The sequence below is a fragment of the Mustela erminea genome, chromosome 2 (assembly GCF_009829155.1).
Source record: "Mustela erminea isolate mMusErm1 chromosome 2, mMusErm1.Pri, whole genome shotgun sequence".
In the NCBI taxonomy this organism is placed as follows: Eukaryota; Metazoa; Chordata; class Mammalia; order Carnivora; family Mustelidae; genus Mustela; species Mustela erminea.
In genome coordinates, this window is record NC_045615.1 from 2,560,969 (window position 1) to 2,582,334 (window position 21,366).

Genomic DNA, 21,366 nt, shown 5'->3' on the forward strand with positions numbered 1-21,366 from the left:
AGAGGGAACACAAGCAGGGGGAGTGGGAGAGGGAGAAGCAGGCCTCCCGCTGAGCAGAGCGCCTGATGCCGTGCTGGATCCCAGGACCCTAAGACCATGACCTGAGAGCCGAAGGCAGAAGTCCAATGACTGAGCCACCCAGGCTCCCCCATAAAGCAACTTTTGAGATCCAGTGTTTTTGGGCTCAGGTTATATCAGTAGTTTGCTGGGGTGGTACCTTCTGCAGCCTCTTACTGAGAGGAAAAAAAGTTCTGTTGTTTACCTTTTTTTAATTTTTTTTTAAAGATTTATTTATTTATTTGTCAGAGAGGAATGGATGGGGAGAGAGCACAAATAGGACCAACAGCAGGCAGAGAGAGAAGCAGGCTCCCCACTGAGCAAGGAGCCTGATGCAGGACTTAGACCCTGGGATTATGACCTGAGCCAAGGCAGATACTTAAATGATGGAGCCACCCAGGTGCCCCACCTTGTTTTGATCTAAAGATGGGGCACCTAAAGTGAGGGAATTTACCCATGTTACCCATGTCCTCTTAACTTACAAATAGTGGAAAGGAAATAATTCCACTTAAAAATAATGATTCCCCAAAGTTGCATCATGTATTTCTCAGTCCCCTGGTTTTTTGAAAAGTATGCTGTGTGTCATACACCCATTTCATAATCATGTCCCAGATTGAAGGTGGAGAGTCCTACAGATCATATTTTCTTCTTGGCCTACAGGTTGACTTTCAAACTGTGTCACATGTACTGGAATTGGCCTGGCACCATCAGAGTTCCAGCTCCTTGCAAGTATGCCCACAAGCTCGCTTTCCTGTCAGGACAAATCTTGCATCACGAACCAGCCATCCAGCTATGCGAGAACCTGTTCTTCCTGTGACTGGACCACCAGGCTGTGGGCTGGTTAGGGAGGTTAGAGTTCTGAACTCGGCGGCGACTCGTGCAGGAGCAAGAAAGACTGAAGGGGTTTTTGTGTTGGTGGGTTTTTTTCATCGACCCAGTAGAATAAGATATTTTTTCTTCTTTTTTTTTCTCTTTTATACCTGATAGCACCAAGAAATAAGTTCCATTCTAATTATCAGCTGGAAATTGCCTTGTGGTCTTTGTAGATCAAGTGCAGGCAGCACTGTTCCTGCGTAGATGGAGAGGTGGATGTGGGGGAGCCTCGAGGAGCCTCTGCAGCCAGCATGCCCTGTGCAGACCTGCGGGAGCAGTACTTACACCTCGGAAGTCCTGCTGACTACGCAGTTCCCATTTCTGGCGCCAGAGGTGATAATGAATGAAGTCATTTCAGGTTTCTTACAGTAGAGAGTTATTTTATTTGGGCAACTGAGAAAGGTAATAAAAAGGCTGAGGCAAAGTTTTTCAAGATACTGCTATTGCTGGCAAGTGTGAAAGGCACGTAGTAAAACCAGCTGGTGGCATAGTCAGGCCCTTCTGACCTAATCTTGTCTGGGGACAGAGTTTATGACACCTGTGAAGGAGTTGGCTTTGAAGCTTTTGAAAGAGGCCTTGAACCATTCCTTAGCCTCCTGAGAGAGGCCAGATAGTTTTTTTCTGTATACTTTAGTTGCTTTACTGTGTCCCATGTTGATTTCTTCTTAAACCCCTCACCCCCAACACACATTTGCTCTGTTACTGATCTTTAATAAGCTTCAGTTTTTAAATTAAGAATCAGAACATGGTGAAATTCAACAGGTAGGAAGGTTCATGACAGAGTGAGCCTTTCTTAAACCTTTCTCCCTGATGTGTGGCCTTCTTTTCGTTGTGTTTGTAAATGGAATCACTCATTTTCCTTGCTCAATAACCTATTCCTGGGTCTTGGCTCATTTCGCTAGGAATTTTTCTGAATCCAGCTTAAGATTTCCAGAAGTCAGCTTTGGAAATCATGACACTCCTGCCAAAGTCCAGCCATTTCAGCTTCGAAAGTTGTCACTCTGCCTGTGGGTTTTTTTGTGTTTATTTTTCCCTGTTTTAAAATCTCCTAACCCCTTTGGGGTTAATTCCGTTTTAACTTGCTTTAACTGGTTTTAAAAGCCAGTTTTATTTAAACTTTTTGAATTTGCTTTTATTTATATTTTGGTGTAATGGCATGGAGGGGACAAAGCAGAAATTCCCATTTTATATGACAGTGTGTGAGAAGACAAAGTTTAGCTTAAAAAACTCCTTAGAAAAAGAAAACCAAGCAAGTTTTCAGTTTGTTGTGGTGCCCAGCCTCTGCTTCAAAGTTGTGTTGAAGAGCTTTGAGTGTTGATAGTCCTTAAGTGCACTTCTGGTGTCGTTTGGAGGGTAGGACACAGGGTAAGGCTAAGGCCTGGAATTTAAAACCACTGAATCAAACAAATTGGATCACTGGTCTCTGGCTTAACTGATCAGTTTTCTGATTCTCTTCAGAAGCATTTTGAATTTTGAATTTCTCTTTTGAAGTTGGATTTCCTAATACTCATTTTCTCTTATATAATCAGAAAAGACAAATGCTTGAATATAATACAAAAATTTCTTCACTTTTTATTCCTATTTTCTTGCTTTTTCAGTCTCAGTGTGAAATGATTGGGCTGTGGTGTGGGGAATAAATAAAAACATTTGTATAAATGTAAATTTGTGTTTAAGATAGTGCTGTTGATATATTGATATAGTTCTTTTCCTTTCTAGAACTGCAACACTTGTTAGAATTATTAGTTTATTATTCAGTATGCAAGATGCAGCTCCAGTATTAGTAGCAAGGTAATTTCACTGGGACCTGGTAGTAAGATTTCTCGAAAAAGTCACTAACAGTCTTCTGGAGTGATAGAGGGATGTGTCTGTGTGTGTGTGTGTGTGTGTGTGTGTGTGTGTGTGTGTGTGTGTGTTATCTTGTTATTCAAATCTCTTTTCCCATCAGACAGTTTCTATTACCTAGGTGAGAGCCGGCCTGAAGAGTGGCCTCTCCCTTCCCCTTTTTCTAATAATGCTTGCTTGCCCTTCTTTCTGTAACCCTTAAAAATACCTTCCCAAAGCACGCCGGCTGCTTGCTTTACCGCTACATCTCCTTGTATTTATTTAGAAACTCCATTCTGAGATGGTGTAGTGTTTCTTGAACTCATTCTATTTTATTTTATTTAGATTTTATTTATTTATTAGAGAGCACAAGAACAGGGAGGGACAGGGGGAAAAGCAGACTACCCACTGAGCAAAGAGCAGATGTAGAACTTGATTCTGGAACTCTGGGATCATAATCTGAGCTGAAGACAGATGCTCAACCAACTGAGCCACACAGGTGCCCCTGAACTCATTCTAGATAGAAACTAAATTTTTTTAAGTAGGTTCAAATAAATAAAATAAAGTAGGCTCTATGTCCCATGTGGGGCTTGAACTCATGACCCCAAGATGAAGAGTCTCACACTCTGCCAACTGAACCATCTAGGCACCCCTAGACAGAACCTAATTTCAGTGTTACGGGGCCCTTTACTTGGGCAACATTTTGTTGAATGGTATATAAAAGGAAGCAGATTTATAAATAGACTGTCTTTCTATATTAAAAACAAAATTTGTGCCTGAAATTTCTCAGTGCTTTGAGATTACTGGAGAAGACCCTACTTTCACTTTGTGGCTCCATGCCTAGCTTTATATGAGTTTCTTAGTACGTTTTTATTTTCTTTCTTTAAAAAAATGGGGAAAATCAAGAAAATGAGAATACAAGCCATAGACTAGGAAAAAATATTTGCCAAAAACATATTTGATAAAAGACTTACCCTAAATAAAACAACTCCTAATAATAAGAAAACAAACAACTTGATTGAAAATTGGGCAGAAGAGGGCGCTTGGGTGGCTCAGTGGGTTAAAGCCTCTGCCTTTGGCTCAGGTCACAATCCCAAGGTCCTGCATCAGGCTCTCTGCTCAGTGGGGAGCCTGCTTCTCCATCTCTCTCTGACTGCCTCTCTGCCTACTTGTGATCTCTGTCTGTCAAATAAATAAATAAAATCTATTAAAAAAAAAAAAAAAGAAAAGAAAATTGGGCAAAAGACCTGAGGAGACATCTCACCAAAGATATACAGTTGGCAAATAAGCATATTGAAAAGGTATTCAACATCGCATGTCATTACAGAATTACAAATTAAAACAAGATACCACTACACACCTATTAGATTGGCCAAAATCCAGAGCACTGACAAGATTAAATGCTGTCAAGGATGTGGGGCAAAAGAAACTTCTGTTGCTTGCTGGTAGGAATGCAAAAATGGTACAGCCACTTTGGAAGACAGTTTGGGAGGTTTTTTTTTTTACAAACATTCCACAAGACATAAGGTGACAGGATAAAAAAGCAAGACCCATCTATAGGTTGAGTACAAGAGACTAACTTCAGACCTAAAGACATTTACAGACTGAAAATGAAAAGATGGAGAAGCATTTACCATGCAAATGGAAGTGAAAAGAAAGCTGGGATAGCAATACTTCTATCAGACAAAATAGACTTTAAAAGAAAGACTAACAAAAGATAAAAGAGGGGGTGCCTGGCTAGCTCAATTGGTAGAGGATGAGAATCTTGGTCTCAGGGTCAAGTGTTCAAGCCCCATGTTGGGAGTAGAGATTACTTAAAATAACAAAATGGTTAAAGTGGCAAAGGTTATATCAACTTTACTCCAATTGAGAAAAGTTTTTTTAAATTTTTTAATATTAATTTATTTGACAGAGATCACAAGTAGGCAAAGAGGCAGGCGGAGAGAGAGGGGGAAGCAGGCTCCCTGCTTAGCAGAGAGCCCGATGTGGGGCTGGATCCCATGACTCTGAGATCATGACCCAAACCAAAGGCAGAGGCTTTAACCCACCGAGCCATCCAGGCATGCCTGAAAAAAAAATTTTTAAGGTCACCTGGGTGGCTCAGTTGGTTGAGCATCTGACTGTTGGTGTCAGCTTGGGTCTTATCTCGGGATTGTGAGTTGAAGCCCCGTATTGGTTCCATTGGAGCCTACTAAAAACTTTTTTTAAAACAACAAAAAAAGGACACTATATAATCATAAAGGGAACATTCCTCCGTTGTGAAGATACAATGATTGTAAATATTTATGCACCCAACATGGAGGCACCAAAATACATAAAGCAGCTAATAATAAACATAAAAGAAGTAATTGATAATAATATAATGATAGCAGGGGACTTTAACACCCCACTTACATCTATGGATAGATCATCCAAGCAGAAAATCAATAAGGAAACAGTGGCTTTGAATGACGCATTGGACCAGATGGACCCAACAGCTATATTCAAAACATTCCAGTGGGATAACACATTCTTTTCAAATGCACAGAGAACATTCTCCAGAATAGATCACATGTTAGGCCACAAAACAAGTCTCAACAAATTCAAAAAGATTATAAAGTCCTACCATGCATCTTTTCTGAACATGCAATATTACTAGAAAAGAAAAAATCTGGAAAGAATGCAAATACATGGGGGTGCCTGAGTGGTTCAGCCAGTTAAGCCTTCTACTCTTGGTTTCCACTCAGGTCCTGATCTCAAGGTCATGAGATCAAGCCCCACAATGGTTCCCACTCAGTGGGGAGTCTGCTGGCAGGGGGGATTGTCTCTCTCTCTCTCCCCCTCTGCCCCTTCTCCACTCTCGTACACACACTCACTATCTTGAAAATAAATTTAAAAAGTCTTTTTTTTTTATTTTAAGATTTTATTTATTTAAGAGAGAGATATCACAAGCAGAGAGGCAGGCAGAGACAGAGAGGGAAGCAGGTTCCCCGCCGAGCAGAGAGCCCGATGTGGGGCTTTACCCCAGGACCTTGAGATCATGACCTGAGCCCAAGGCAGAGGCTTTAACCCACTGAGCCACCCAGGTGCCCCAAATCTTTTTTTTTTTTTTTAAGATTTTATTTATTTATCTGAGAGAGGGAGGAGAGAGCGAAGAAGCTTGAGTAGTGGAGGAGTAGAGGAAGAGGGAGAAGCAGACTCCTCACTGAGCAGGGACCCCAATGCAGGGCTCCATCCCAGGACCCTGAGATCATGACCTGACCTGAAGGCAGATGCTTAATTGACTGATCTACTCAGGCGCCCCTAAATCCATAAAATCTTAAAAAAAAAAAAAAAACCCCAAAAACAAAAAAAAAAATGTGGAAGTTAAATAACACACTACTGCACAATGAATGAGTCAACCAAGAAATCAAAGAGGAAATTTAAAAAATGCTTGGAGAGACAATGAAAATGATAACACAATAGTCTAAAATTTTAGGATAAAGTGAAAGCTTTTCTAAGATGGAAGATTATAACAATACAGGCCTTTCCTAAGAAACAAGAAAAATTCAAACAACATAACTTTATACCTAAATGACTAGGAAAAAAGAAACCTGTAAAAGGAAGGAAATAAGAAAGATTAGGGCAGAAATAAATAGAAACTAAAAAGAAAAAAAAAAAAAAAAAGATCAGTGAAACCAGAATCTTTCTTTGAAAATACCAACAAAATTTATAAACCTTTAGCCAGACTCATCAAAATCTAAACCTACCATGTTGTCTGGCAATCACATTCCTTGGTATTTGCTCAAATGTGTTGAGGACTTCTGTCCACACAAAACCCTGCATGCAGATGTTTATAGCAGCTTTATTCATAATTGCTAAACCATGGAAGCAACCAACATGTCCTTCAGTAGGTGAATGCATAAATAAAATGTGGTGCATCCAGATAACGGAATATTTAAAAAAAAAAAAAAAACCTATCAAGCCACAAAAAGCATGGAGAAAACTCAAAAAAAAAATTTTTTTAAAGATTTTGTTTATTTGACACAGAGGGGGAACACAAGCAGGGGGAGTGGGAGAGGGAGTAGTAGGCTTCCTGCTGAGCAGGGACACCCCCCCACCCAAGGCGGGGCTCAATCTCAGGACCCTGGGATCATGACCTGAGGTGAAGGCAGATGCTTAAGAACTGAGCCACTGAGGTGCCCCCTAAATGTTTATTACCAAGTGAAAAGCCGATCTGAAAAGGCTGTATGATTCCAACTATATGACATTCTGGAAAAAGCAAAACTTAAGGAAACAGTGAAAAAATCAGGTTGGGGAGAAGGAGGGATGAATAGGCAGAGCACAGAGGATTTTTAGGGTAAGGAAACTATTCTGTATGATACTGTAATGGTAGATACATGTCCTGTGTTCATCTAAACTGTAGAATGAAAAACACTAAGCATCAATGCTGATGTAAACTATGGACTTCGGGTGATTATGATGTGTCATTGTGGGTTCGACAGTTGTGACACGGGAGCCATTTCTGGTGGGAGATGATGGTAATGGGGGAAGCTGTGTGTCATGGGAAATCTCTACTTTCCACTCAGTTTTACTCACCAGAATGAGCAAAACTGCTCTGAAATACATGTTTTTAAGTGAGTAAACTAGGGAGATGTCTGGCAATGTGTCAGACTGAATTGACCATACTGACAAATGTTGGTCAAAATAGGAAAAAACAAGGGAGGGAAGGAAGAAGGGAAGAAAATACAGAGGTACAAGAAAGAAAGGGAAGCCGGAGAGGTAATAGTTGATGATGACAAACACAGCTCCCAGGGTTAGGGACAAAAGTGCAGGGGCAAGAGCACTGAGGATGTGCATTCTAGTTAAGGATGGAAGATGCCTGTGAGGTGCTGGATTACAAAATAGAGTCATGCCCCCCCACTTCCCGCCCTGCCCCCACAAAGAGAGCTGGATCCTGAAAGAGACCCTGCCAACCATCCTGGGGTGGCAACAAGGAACTTTGGGGTAAACAGGCATTCATGAGAAAGCCCAAAGCCTGGGCCACATGCACGTAAACATTGTCTGAATTTATATTACTGGCATGTGGAAGAACCACAAGCTGAAACATCACCGTGAAGATTGGCTCAGACTAATGAGAGGAACTAGTGCAGTCAATGGGAGGGCAGCACGGAGAGGTACAGTGGGAACTATGCAAGAAATGAGACCGGAGAGAATGAGAAGCTCCAGTATTTGTCTAATAGGAGCTCCTGCAGTTTAAAGGGGGAAAGAATGAGTGGGAAAATATGAAAGATATAAAGGTGGAATTTTCCAGAATTAGAGACAAATATCAACCCTCTTCTTGAAGAACCTGAGGCTAAAGAAAAGCACATTCACTTCTAAATGTAATGTAAAACTATAGAACCCCCAAAGACAGAATCTTAGCAAGGATTAGAGGTTAAAGATAGCTGACAAAGAAAGGTTGTCAAACTAACAGCTCACTTGTCATCAGTCACAACAACTGCTTAATGCAAAGGAATAGTAACTTAAAAATGCACCGTCAACTTGGAATTCTGTTGCCAGGTAAACATTCATTCAAAGGCAAGGACAAAAATAATGGTATTTTCTAATAAAGATCAGAGCAGAAATTAATGAAAGAAATGAAATGAGGGGTGCCTGGGTGGCTCAGTGGGTTAAAGCCTCTGCCTTCGGCTCGGGTCATGATCCCAGGGTCCTGGGATAGAGCCCCGAGTCCGAGTCCGGCTCTCTGCTCAGCGGGGAGCCTGCTTCCCTTCCTCTTTCTCTGTCTGACTCTCTGCCTACTTGTGATCTCTGTCAAATAAATAAATAAAATCTTAAAAAAAAAGAAATGAAATGAAAATAGATGAATAATATATAAATAATGAAAATGATATGAATAATGAAATAATGAAAAAATAATATGAATAAAGAAAATAGAAAAATAAGACTTGGTTATTTAAAAAGGTTAACAAAATGGGCAAACCTTTAGCCAAGGGGGAAAAAAAGACTCAAATTACAAAAATCAGGAATGAAAGAAAGGATTACTGACCTGACAGAAATAAAAAGATTATAAAGGGAATACTATAAACAGAATTAGAGACAAACATCAATCCTCTATACGCTAAGAAACTAAGTTATCTTAGATGAAATGGGAAAATTCCTATATTTGCTACTCAATCAGGTGTTATTTTTTACCAGTTGTCTTTTTTGTCTGCCCAAACCATTAGATGAGGCGCCTGGGTGGCTCAGTCATTAAGCACCTACCTTCAGTTCAGGTGATGATCCCTGGGATCCCGTCCCTCATTCTCCCTCTCTCTCTGCCTGCTGCTCCCCCTGCTTGTGCTCTCTTCGTGTGTGTCTATGTATCAAATAAATAAAATCTTTTTTTTTTAAAGATTTTATTTATTTGACAGAAATCACAAGTAGGCGGAGAGGCAGGCAGAGAGAGAGGAAGGGAAGCAGGCTCCCTGCTGAGCAGAGAGCCCGATGCGGGACTCGATCCCAGGACCCTGAGATCATGACCTGAGCCGAAGGCAGTGGCTTAACCCACTGAGCCACCCAGGCGCCCCTCAAATAAATAAAATCTTTTAAAAAAATTATACGATAACAGAAGTGACTGAAGCTAAAGTCATTCTAACTCTTGGCTAACAGAGTGTGAGGTGCTGGTCCTCTGACATGATTCACGTTTCCTCTGATCCTCTTAAACTCATTACACCAGGCCAAACATGGAAAACTCATTTTCCCCTTGAAAGTATCTTAAAGGGGCACCTGGGTGGCTCAATGGGTAAAAGCCTCTGCCTTCGGCTCGGGTCATGATCTCATGGTCTTGGGATCGGGCCCCACATCGGGCTCTCTGCTTAGCGGGGAGCCTGCTTCCCCCCTCTCTCTGCCTGCCTCTCTGCCTGCTTGTGATCTGTCAAATAAATTTAAAAAAAAAAAAAAAAAGTATCTTAAAAACCTGGTCATTGATTTCTCTCTTCAGTGTCTTTCAACTGACCTGAGGGCTAGGGATCCAAAAGAGGATCTTTGCCCCACCTGCTGATCAAGTTGCCTACCTTGTCAACACAAACCATAGAGGGGTGTTTGGTTTTCTGAGCCCCCAGTCCTCAGGCCTGGGGTCTCATTTCTCTGCCTTTTTTTGCAAAGGATGTTCATTCACCTCAGCTGTGGGCGATCTGCATATCTTTTGGCTGGTAGTTGTGGTAACTTGTCAGAAAGGAAATAGTCATGAAAATGTCAGGTTTTTGTGCTTAGTTCCCTTAAATATCATCCAACATGGAACTTCTAGTGAGCTGGCCTATTCATTCATCCAGCAAATACTGAGAATCTTTCACATGCAAGATGTAATGTTAAGGGATGCAAGTATATACAGAAATCTTTGGTAATCAAGATAGTTTAAGGTCTAATAAGGAGGTGAGAGAGTAATTTTTTTAAAGATTTAAAAAATTGATTTGACAGAGAGCACAAGCAGGGTGAGTGGCAGGCATAGGGAGAGGGAGAAGCAGGCTTCCCTCTGAGTATGGGGCCCTGTGGGTCTGGATCCCAGGACTTTGGGATCATGACCTGAGCTAAAGGCAGATGCTTAACCAACTGAGCCACCTGGGTACCCCCAAATGAAATAATTTTTAAGGGGAAAATGCAAGTATCATAAACCGTATGAAAATGTTTTAATTCAGGACCCAATAATGGGTCCTGAAATAAATTTAGTTGGCTTGTTACCACTTTTTAAAAGATTGAAATAGAATATAAAATATCAGTACATTGTCTGTACTAATGAAATTTTTAAAAACTTGTTTGCTGTATTATTTATACTCGAGTTTTTATTTATAGTGGAGTGTAAAATATATATTTTTTATTTTTTATTTTTTTAAAGATTTTTATATATTTTTTTTTTGACAGAGAGAAATCACAAGTAGTCGGAGAGGCAGGCAGAGAGAGAGAGGGAAGCAGGCTCCCCGCCGAGCAGAGAGCCCGATGCGGGACTCGATCCCAGGACCCTGAGATCATGACCCGAGCAGAAGGCAACGGCTTAACCCACTGAGCCACCCAGGCGCCCCGTAAAATATATATTTTTTAAAGATTTTATTTATTTATTTGACAGCGGGAGAGGAAACACAAGCAGGGGGAGGGGCAGAGGGAAAGGGAGAAGCAGGGTCCCGGCTGACCAAGGAGCCCAATGCGGGGCTTATCCCAGGACCCTGGCATCATGACCACAGCCAAAGGCAGATGCTTAAGGAATGAGCCACCCAGGCACCCCTGTAAAATATTTTTTAACGTGGGTTACAATCAAGAAAGTTTGAAAGGGTAGATCAAATGTGCTACAGAAGAATCAAGAAGCTTTCTGAAGTGGCTTTGAAGAGTTAGGATTTTAACAAGTGAAAATAAGAAGAGGACTAATAAAGGCTAATAAGAAGAAGGGCATATTATGTAAAAAGAGATACAGAACTGGTACCCAAACATGGCACTAAGCATAAAAAATTGAGTACTACTAGACAACGAGGAGAGACTTAGGGTTCATTTACAGAATTTTGTGTGGGGGTGGATAAGGAGAGTTAAAACCTTTTGATTTTAAGCTGTGTTAATAATTAATTGTATTCCCCTAATGGATTACTGATAGCTTATCAGCTTTGGTGGACTTTGGCAACTCTACCCTTCGTCTGGTTGCAAACAAGTGAAGTGCTGCCATAGGCCCTGTGGTGGGGTGTCTTGTCCTGCCTGCCCTCCTGTCTGTCTCTCTGAAAGGAGCCTGTTCCCCTGGGTGCAGTACTGACATCTTGCTGGAGAAGTCATGGTATTGTTTTTGGACCTCAGGTTTAAGAAGAGATTAACACCCCTGTGCAATCTGCATTTAAGAGCTTAATACTTTTCAGAGCTGTATGTGTTAGAAGCATGCTTATTTTGTTTAATCCCTGGGTGAGTTTCTCATTCCTTTCCCAGTACTTTAAGGAAAGGAAGGAGTGGTATAGATTGGACCATTTCTGACAGCCCATTGGAGATGGGATTGAGTCCCAGTGGATGACATAATGTCTGAAAAAATATTCCGAGTTTAACCAAGAAAGACAAATATAAAGGGTTATTACAAAGATGAAGGGGCTCTGAGGGAAATTCTGCAAGATACCATTACTTTGAAATCACTTAGAAAATGAGAGGAATATCATCCCACCCCTTATCCAACTGGAGCACTGTAATTACAGTATGAGGATAATTGAACTTTAGAAAAACCCAGGGCCGAGCTAGTCTCTTCAAGACGGGCATAAACACTCTGGCCTGCTGGCTTTGTTTCAATTCTTTCCTTTCCCGTCACTACCCAGTACTTTGGAACGAGCTGTTATTGAGCCCCGGATTCTTCCAGCTGCGTGCTCCAGAGATTGCTTTCCTTTTATCGTTAGCACTGACTGCCAGCAGGAGGCTTCCTCTCTCCCAAACTCTGCAGAGTGGGATATGGTCCCCCTTCCCTGAGCAAATTCACAGAAACCCTAAGTGCCAGTGAGGCATCAGTCATTGAGGTAAAACTGGGACATGGGTACTAACTGGCTGCAGTTCTGCTTCAAGACCTTTCCTTTGGGTCCCTTAGACCCAGGTGGCAGCTGGTTTAGCTGTAGAGGAAATAATCATGATGTCCAGCAGAACAGAACAATGGGAGTTTAATGGGTGGCTTATTTTCTCAAGAAATTAGCATTTCCGAGGCCTGATATCCATCTCAATAGGACTATCCCACACCGGAAGAGACTCTAGGACAAGCCGCACTCCAAAATTAACATTTCTCCCAGTTTGGGATTAAGAAATACAGCGCCCTTAGAGAGCCTGATTATTTGGGGGGTGCGATGCGACATGCATGGTTTATTTGCAACTCGAGTCGGAAATTTTTGTTTTTATTTTTGTTCTTTTGGCTGGTTAAAATATGCAGAAGAAACATTGTGTATGGGTGCGTCCCCTTCTAGGGTACATTTCAGAACTGAGCTGGGGGTGAGAAGGTTTTTACATCAATCAAAAGTTAAGATATATACATACATATCGGGTGAGTAGCAGTCTTACTGCTAAGCGATGGAGGCCAGGTTGTAAGAGCTTCCCACGTTGAGAGGGAAAGGTCTTAATGGGAGTTTCCAAGGGAAGGAGGAGTCTACGGGGCCTCAGTGAATGAAGAATGGAATTCGCGTAAGGGCTAGAAGACGAAGCTGCTGCGGCTAGGATCCCGGCGAGCTAGCTCTCAGCCTGGGGCGGCAAGGCGCCAGCGCCGGGCCGGGCCTAGCGGGCAGCCAGCCGGCTGACAGCTCGCGCACGTCGCCCCACGGCCCGCGGGGGTCCCACGTGGCAGGCCCTGGGGAGAGCAGGGTGGGGCGAGGGCGAGGTTTTGGGCGGGGGCGGGGCCAAGGCCCGGGGGTGGGCCCGGCCGCTGACGCGCAGGCTTATAGCGGGGCATGCGCAGCGGTGGCGGGGACGGACGCAGACAGCGGGGCTGGGGCACGCGGGCTCCCTCCGCGGACGCACCGACTCGGGTACCGCCGGCGCGGCGGCTCGCGCGAGGGCCTGGCTTGTGAGGTTGCGCGGAGCACAGGTGGCGTCCTCCCGGGCTTCAGGTGAGGGCGGAGGGCGTGCGTGCGTGCGTGCGGGACCGCGCAGTGCTGAGGAGTGGGGCATCGCGCGGAGAAGCGGCGCGCCTCCAAGTCTCGGGGTCACCGGGTGGGGGCGGGGGCCCGGCGGCGCCGAGGACTGGGAGCTGGGCTCCGGATTCCGAAGCCTCGGGCTAGACCAGGGAGGCGCCCCGGGGCACCCGCACATGCGCCCGGACGCTGGATGGAGGGGACACCTGGCCGCGGTGCCACGATGGGGGTTAGTTGGTGGCAGCTGCTCTCCTTTCGGCAGGAGATCGAGGGATGTGGGAGCCAAAGAAGGGTGTCCGGAACGTGGACAGCCGCACTACAAGCCCAAAGGGCTTTCTGGAGCCCATAGATAGGAGAAAAAGCAGAGAGCAATGGGCAAATCTGGTGGGCAGCTCCTATGGGACACTTGTCTCTGGACTTTGCTTTCCGGGAACTGTGTCCCCCAGCCCATCCCACCCGGCCGAATCGCCAACCAGCAGAAGAAAAATGACCCAAATCTCCCGGATGACTAGTACCGAGAGCTGGAGGGACTGTGTGAAACCCTGACCTGGCTTACCCCGTGGGCATGGTTTTTTTTTTTTTTTTTTTTTTAGCTATTTTTGGTCCTGCAGACCAAGTTGGGCGATCTGGCTCAGACTGCCCTCTCTTGGTGGGTTAGGGCAATGGGACAAAATAGCCATCCAGCACTTTCACCTTGTGATTCTGAGATTCAATTAAAGCCAAGAAAATTTTCTCGACTCGGAGTTGTGGCTTCAGTTTTGAGAATCTAGTGTCTCCTAGGGTCTGGGGGTGCAATAGGACGGTGTGGGCATGATTTGATGAGGGCAGAATGCTCACCTGGGGCATAAGGAATGGTGGGGGCAGGAGCCACTTTGAACCCTTGAATCCTTTTCCTGGAGCCACCCTAGATTTGGTTTTGACTTCGGAATCACTCTTCCCACGGAACCACAGGCACGTGGTAGGCTACTGAGAAGTGGTGGTGATAAGGTGTACTGTGTACTGGTCTGGTTATCTTGGTCCCTGTCCCAGCTCTGCTCTTAACTTACCCTGTGACCTTGGGAAGGGGTCAGTGCTGGGTCAGAATAGATCTCTCACCTACAGCATCTGTGATTAATCCTTAACTCTTGAAACAAGAGCCATAAAAGGTGAGAGGAAATTGATGATGAAGCAAGAGAGAGGGTGTCCAAAATTGTGACTTTTAGAAGCTGTAATTAAAAACTACATATTCCATTTCTTGTTGGAGGCCCAGAGGTGGGCTTTTCCCAAATTGTGTGGTAGCCAGGAGATAGACTAGTGGTACTCTTTCTGCCTTTGGTTTGCAAGTGTGACTAAAGGGCATCAAACAGAATTAATGGCCTTGTCGTTTAGGCAAGAAGAATAAGAACTGTAGGCTCTATGGCTCTCTGAGTAGTCCTCGTCTCTCTCAGTACGTCAATACACAGGGCCCAGTCTGTGCTCAGCTCTGCAGTGGCCACTGCCAGGTGCAAGGAGGGGATGAGGCCTGGCTCCTGCAGACTCCTGATGAGGAGAGAACATCCAGACGTGAATAAAGTAGCCACACAAGAGAGGCCACGCTGTTGTGTTCAGTTAAGTTAGGAAAAGACAGCACTCTACTGGAGATGGTGTGAGGTGGTGGGAGATTCTGGGCTTTTGAACCAGATCAATCTGCCCAAATCCTGGCCCCATTACTCTCCAGCAGGGTGGTTTCGTAACCTCTGTGGGCCTGTTCTCCCTACCGTGAAGCACGTTGTGATTGTTCCTGGAACACAGTAGAGGTTTCAGCAGCAGCGGCAGCAGCATCTCTGTGGGATGGGGTATTATTTAGGGGTTCTAGAAACTAGGTAGGTTGGGTTGTAGGAGTCGTATCAGTGCAGACTTGGGCCTGATTCATCTCCTCCTTGGGAACATGGATGCAATTTCCCTGCCTCTGGTAAGCTGCTTTTCTGTGCCCTTCCAGGGATTGTTCCACAGAATCACTGGACATAGGGAAAAAGGGTTCCTCGCTACCTTTAGTTTTGGGAGCTGTTGTGATTTCTTTAGGTAGCAGAAGTACTCCTTTACTGGGCTGATAATGGGCTGGAAGGACTAACATTGTGTGTGGGGGCTTGCAGGTATATGTCAGTCACTGGACTGGTTCTATTTTCAAACCCTTCCCACAGTCTTCCTTTTTCCTTACCTGCTCATATCCCACTCACTTCCGGGAGGAACCTGAAATCATGTCCAGTGTTCACAGGATCTTGGGATCTAAGTAGTAGTGCTGTGAATAGAGTTAATATGTCTGAGAATTGGGACCCCTTCTCTCCACTGCGTTAAAATAATTCAGCTCGTTTGTGTGAAAGAAGTAATGCTTAGGCATCTTGCAGAACTAAAGACAGCAGGATGTTGAACTGCAGGGATTTTGAGAATCTTTTAAAGTCTAGGCTCTTTGTTTTACAACTAAAGTAACTAGATTGTTTTACAACTAAAGAAACTAGATCTAGAGAGGTTAATGGGTCACATTAACCAAGTCACTTTGCTTGCTAGTGACCATGAGGCTTAATGGCGAAGACCATCAAGGGTTCTGTTTTTATTTGTAAATGTGATAATGAAATTGGTAATTCTCCTTGAAAATGTGAAGAGGAAGGAGCCAGTTATCCCCTATGCCTACTTAGGGGGAAGAAAGTCCCTTTACTTGTGTGGATAAAAGTTTCTTCTGCAGGAGTCCTTTTTTATTTATTTATTTTTTTAAAAAGGTTTTATTTATTTATTTGACAGAGACACAGTACGAGGGGGAACCCAAGCAGGGGGATGTGGGAGAGGGAGGGAGAGGCAGGCTTCCTTGCCCAGCAGGGAGCCCGATGTGGTACTTCATCCCAGGACCCCGGGATCATGACCTGAGCTGAAGGCAGACACCTAATGATTGAGTCACCCAGGCGCCCCAGTGCAGGAGTCGTCTTCTTCTCTTTCCTGAATACTTTGAGACATGTGAGGGTAGGGACTGGATGTGGAAGGGTCACACTGCTGGGGCCCCAGCCAGGACTGGCTAAATGTCTACAGTGGGACTTGTCTGACCTGGAGGCTGGTGGTTTGGCAGAATGCCAGCAGATAAGGAGTTCAGAGTCTGCTGCCAGCCAGGGGCCTCATGCCCTCCCGGGAGCCTGCAGGACAGCCTTCTTACAAGATCTCTGAGACCCCGCTGCCTTGTCCCCACCCTTGCTGTGGTCATTGAGCCTTTCAGAGGCAGAATACACTCTGGGAGGCCCACAAAGGGGGAGGGAGAGTGGCTATAGAATCAGCCTGGAGAGAGCCTGGCATGCCCAGCAGTGGGAAACTCTATTCCCTGCCTTGGAAACTTCAAGGTCTGACTGCGTTCTCAGGCCTAACCACCTTCTACCAGCATCTGGCCCAGGAGAATGTTGGAGTTTGATGGAATGAGAAGGTGACAGTCCCGAATTTGTTAACCATTGGATCCCTAGGAGCTCTTAGGCAAGGCACTTGGTGTTAGTAGTTAATAAAAAGTCAGTTTAAAGTGGAGGGTTTTAAAACAATCCATGTTTTAAACAATTCATTTTACTTTAAAATCATATGCATGTATTTTTTTACTCACCAAAATTGATTTAGGACTGAGGCCTTTTTCTTGAGTTTCTGGGTACTCTAATTAAGTTTGGAAATTCTTTATTTCTTTATTTATTTGACAGAGATCACAAGCAGGCAGAGAGAGAGAGGGAAGCAGGCACCCCGCCGAGCAGAGAACCCAATGTCGGGTTCGATCCCAGGACCCTGAGATCATGACCTGAGCTGTAGGCAGAGGCTTTAACCCACTGAGCCACCCAGGTTCCCAAGCTTGCAAATTCTATATAAAAATTATATCTATACATGCCACCTGCAGTTTTCTCACATTTCGTTTTATTCCTTTTTTTTTTTTAAGAAGATTTTATTTATTTGACAGAGAAATCACAAGTATGCAGAGAGGCAGGCAGAGAGGGGGAAGCAGGCTCCCTGCTGAGCAGAGAGCCCCATGCGGGGCTCAATCCTAGGACCCTGAGATCATGACCCGAGCTGAAGGCAGTCGCTTAACCCACTGAGTCACCCAGGTGCCCCTCGTTTTATTACTTTTAAAGATTGTATTTATTTATTTGAGAGACTGAGCAAGTGGTTGCATGGGCAGGGGGGAGGGGCAGAGGGTGAGAGGGAGAAGCAGGCTCCCTGTTGAGCAGGGAGCTCCACATGGGGTCTGATCCCAGGGCCCTGAAGACACACGCTTAACTGACTGAGCCACCTAGGTGCCCCGACATTTCCTTTTATTTTATTAAATTTTTTTTTCACTAGGCTTTATTCACATAGTTGAAAAATCAAAAGGTTAAAAACAATGTATACATTCACACACACACTTGGTATTCAGTGCAACACCGTACCCTGCCCCTCCACCCCTCTTTTTCACAGATGGTTCTGGTTAGCACGTTAGACGTGTTGTTTAGCCCCTGGATGTTTTCACCTAGCAACTGTGTTGGATCTTTCCATATGACACTTGGGTCATTTTTTTATTGTAGCCACACAATATTCAGGATATGGAAGTATGGTGATACTTTAACCAATGTACATAAGTCATCTCTCTCTGTCCCTGAACTATCTATGTTGTTTCCATTATTTTGTCTATTCTGTTATTACCTACAACGCTGCAATGAATAACTTTGTACAAATGGCTTTTCCTACATGTGTAATTACGACTTGAAGAAATTCTCAGAAGGGGGATTCTGGGTAAAAGGCCATATACATCTGTTCATTAGTTTTTCTTAAAGAATATAAAAGACATTTGCCTATCAGTCTGCATGTAGAAACCTACTTTTTTTTTTTTGAGATTTTATGTTTTTGAGGGAGAGGGAGAAGCAGGCTCCCCGCCAAGTAGGGAGCCCAGTACAGGGCTGGATCTCAGGACCTTGATATCATAACCTGAGCCGAAATCGGATACTTAAGTGCCCCTTTTCCCCTCATTTGTAACATGTCTTTCTAGATGAGCAGTTCTCAGACTTTCTGATCCTAGAATTCTTTAATATTGTCTTTTGTTTATGTGCCAAGTCTTTTGATATTTGCTGTGTTAAAAATTAAAAACAGATTTGGGGCACCTGGGTGGCTCAGTCAGTTAAGCATCTAGTTTTTGGTTTCGGCTAGGGTCTTGATCTCAGCGTTGTAAGATTGAGCTCGGTGTTGTGCTTTGAGCTTGGTGTGGAGCCTGTTTGGGATTCTCTCTCTCCCTCTCCCCCTACCTCCCTCCCAGATTAAAACATTTAAAAATAATAAATGCAAGATCATTACATGTTAACATAAAAAGCACATTTTTATGTAAGTACCTGTTTTCCAAGAGTTAAAAAATGGAGAACAGGATGGCATTGTTTTTACATCTTTGCAGATCTACAGAATTTCAAAATAATGATTTATTAGATGAGATAGCAGAGATTGTAATAGGTATAATGTAAGTTTGCTGGTAAAGACTCAGTTGAAGTCTTGAGAACAAAGTGAGTTAATCTCTAAACACACATATTTATACCCGAAACTTCTGCCATAGAAATCTTTCAAAACTAAGACTTCTATATTCACCACACTTCATGTAGCCTCTGAAAAATGAGAGTGAAAAGGCTTTCAACATCTTAATATTATAATGAAAGTCGTTTTTAACTGGTAGACCTCCCAAAATGGTCTCAATGACCCCAGGTGTCCTCTAAGACCAGAATTTCAGAATTACTGTTCTAGAGCACTGAATTTTCATAGAAACCAAACCTTTTTCTTTCTGCACCTACATTTCAGTTATTGTTTAATTAAATTATAGTCACAAAAACAAACAGAACTAGTGTAAAAAGGTTTGGGCATAGGCACAGCAGACTTGCCAAATGTGACCTCTGCTGGTGAGAGCAGAAAGGTGATTTGCTGGAGGATGTACTGGGGCAGGGCAAACCAGTGGAGCTCAGCTGAGAGCGTCTGCCCTGTGAAGACAGGTAAACCTTGTCTCTGGTCTGAAGGTGCTTGCAAAGCCCTTGCGGAGATGCACTGACAACATGTGGAAGCTTATGTGCTGTCTTGTGGGTTTAAGCTACAGTTGAGTGAAGCAGGTGAGATACTTAAGCAGACTGGAAGAAGGTGAAGTGCTTAGGGCGGGAGTGGTCAGGGAAGGCTTCCTGGAGGTGGAATTAAGCCAAATTTTGAAAGCTATGAAGAAAGGAAAGCTGGAAGAGGGGTCCTGGCGAGGAGGCACAAAGATGGACGATCTGGGGCAGGGGTGATCAGCATAGGCCGCAGGTTGGTAGTGATAGAGGGAAGGGCTGGTGACAGACGTGCCTGGAAATTTAGGTTGGACCCAGGGCTTTTGAAGGGCTCTGGGGTCTGAGGTACTGATACTCACTCTGAGAACTCTTAGCTGTTCCATGTCAAAGACTTAACAGCTCTCTTTCAGCAGCCCTCTGTCTTGGGGTCCAGCCTGCTCCTACCTAGAATAACGACTCTGTGACCCCAGATCTAGATCTTTTGCACCAGTCCACTTAAACTGCCACCTCCTGCCTCCTCTTAGCCCTCAGAGGCAGGGAACACCTTTCTATCCCATCTTAACACGGACCTCTCTACCTTAAAAGCCTCTTCCAGAAACTTTGATTAATCATACTCCACAGCATCCCCAAGCAACTGTTTGGTATTTTTGAAAAAAATTTATTATTTTATTTTTTATTTTAAAGATTTTGTTTATTTTTTTTTAAAGATTATTTATTTATTTATTTGACAGAGAGACATCACAAGCAGGCAGAGAGGCAGGCAGAGAGAGAGAGAGGAGGAAGCAGGCTCCCTGCTGAGCAGGGCACCTGACATGGGGCTTGATCCTAGGACCTGGCGATCACAACCTGAGCTGAGGGCACCTAGCTATTCAACCAACCAAGCCACCCGGGTGCCCCTGAAAATTATGTTTTTTTTCTGATTGTCAAAAGTAACGCATTGTAAAGAAAACTTATTGTAAAGAAAAGAATAAAGAAGTATTGGAGAAAAAGTTTGTAATCCTGTGGCCCTGAGGCAGCCTCTGTTCACAAAATACCTGTTCCCTTGTAATTGTTTTTCATGATATGATGGGGTACCTATCTCCCACTGTACGTTGGCATCAAAATTTCTCCTGAAGCATTTAGTCTGCCTTTTGGCTCGAAAAATATCTTAGGCAGCCATTTCCTTTTAAACTTTTTATTTTGAACTAATTTTAGACTTAAGGAAAAGTTGCAAAAAAATACAGCAGAGTTCCTTCATATCCCTCACCCTGTAGTACAATTATCAAGAAGAGGAAATCAACATTGGCAAATATTATTTAACCAAACTGCAGGGCTTCTTGAAATGTGGCCAGTATTTTCCCTAATGCCTTTTTTCTCTTCCAGGATCCCATGTTGCGTTTAGTTGTTACTTCTTAGTCTCCTCTAGTATCTGACAGTTCCTGTGTCTTTTTTTTTTTTTTTTAAAGATTTTTTCTTTATCTGACAGAGATCACAAGTAGGCAGAGAGGCAGGCAGAGAGAGAGGAGGAAGCAGGCTCCCTGCAGCGCAGAGAGCCCGATGTGGGGCTCGATCCCAGGACCCTGGGATCATGACCTGAGCCGAAGGCAGAGGCTTAACCCACTGAGCCACCCAGGTGCCCCAGTTCCTGTGTCTTTCTTTCTTAGAATGGGGTCATGCATTTTGGGCGAGAATATCACAAAAATGATATTGCGTCCTTTCAGAGCATCCTGTCAAGGCACTCAGGATGTGAGTATGTCTGAATACTGGTGATGTGTTCTTTCACTTGGTCCAGCTGGTGTCTGCTAGACTTCCACACTGGAAAAATTACTATTTCTCCCATGGTGAATCCTTTTATGCCTCAAATCTCTTTGGCCAGGAAGAGCCTGTCTCTTTCCAGTGCTCACCTGATTAGTTCTGGTCACATAAAGTAATTTCTCTGTCTTAAGGTTAATGAATTTGGTCAGCTAACACCAGCAAAATCCCTTCTGCCAGATAATGTAACATAGTAACCAGAGTGATACCTCATATTTACAGGGCCTACCCACAAGCAAGGGCAAGGGTCA

The 21,366-nt window shown here is 43.8% G+C and overlaps 2 protein-coding genes across 9 annotated transcripts in view; both read left to right on the top strand.

Moving 5' to 3' along the window:
* The window catches only part of PIWIL2 (piwi like RNA-mediated gene silencing 2), an 83,384-nt gene extending 80,831 nt beyond the window's left edge, over positions 1-2,553 (top strand). For all 8 annotated transcript variants that reach the window (XM_032332128.1, XM_032332129.1, XM_032332131.1 and 5 more), the window contains exon 23: positions 718-2,553. In XM_032332128.1, coding sequence (XP_032188019.1) covers positions 718-874 — 157 coding nt within the window. In that variant the 3' untranslated portion in view covers positions 875-2,553. The remainder of the gene's footprint in view (positions 1-717) is intronic.
* Positions 2,554-13,114: 10,561 nt separating this feature from the next.
* The window catches only part of SLC39A14 (solute carrier family 39 member 14), a 46,324-nt gene continuing 38,072 nt past the window's right edge, over positions 13,115-21,366 (top strand). Inside the window, exon 1 of the mRNA XM_032332147.1 lies at positions 13,115-13,286. The gene's annotated coding sequence lies outside the window, so the exon portion shown is untranslated. The remainder of the gene's footprint in view (positions 13,287-21,366) is intronic.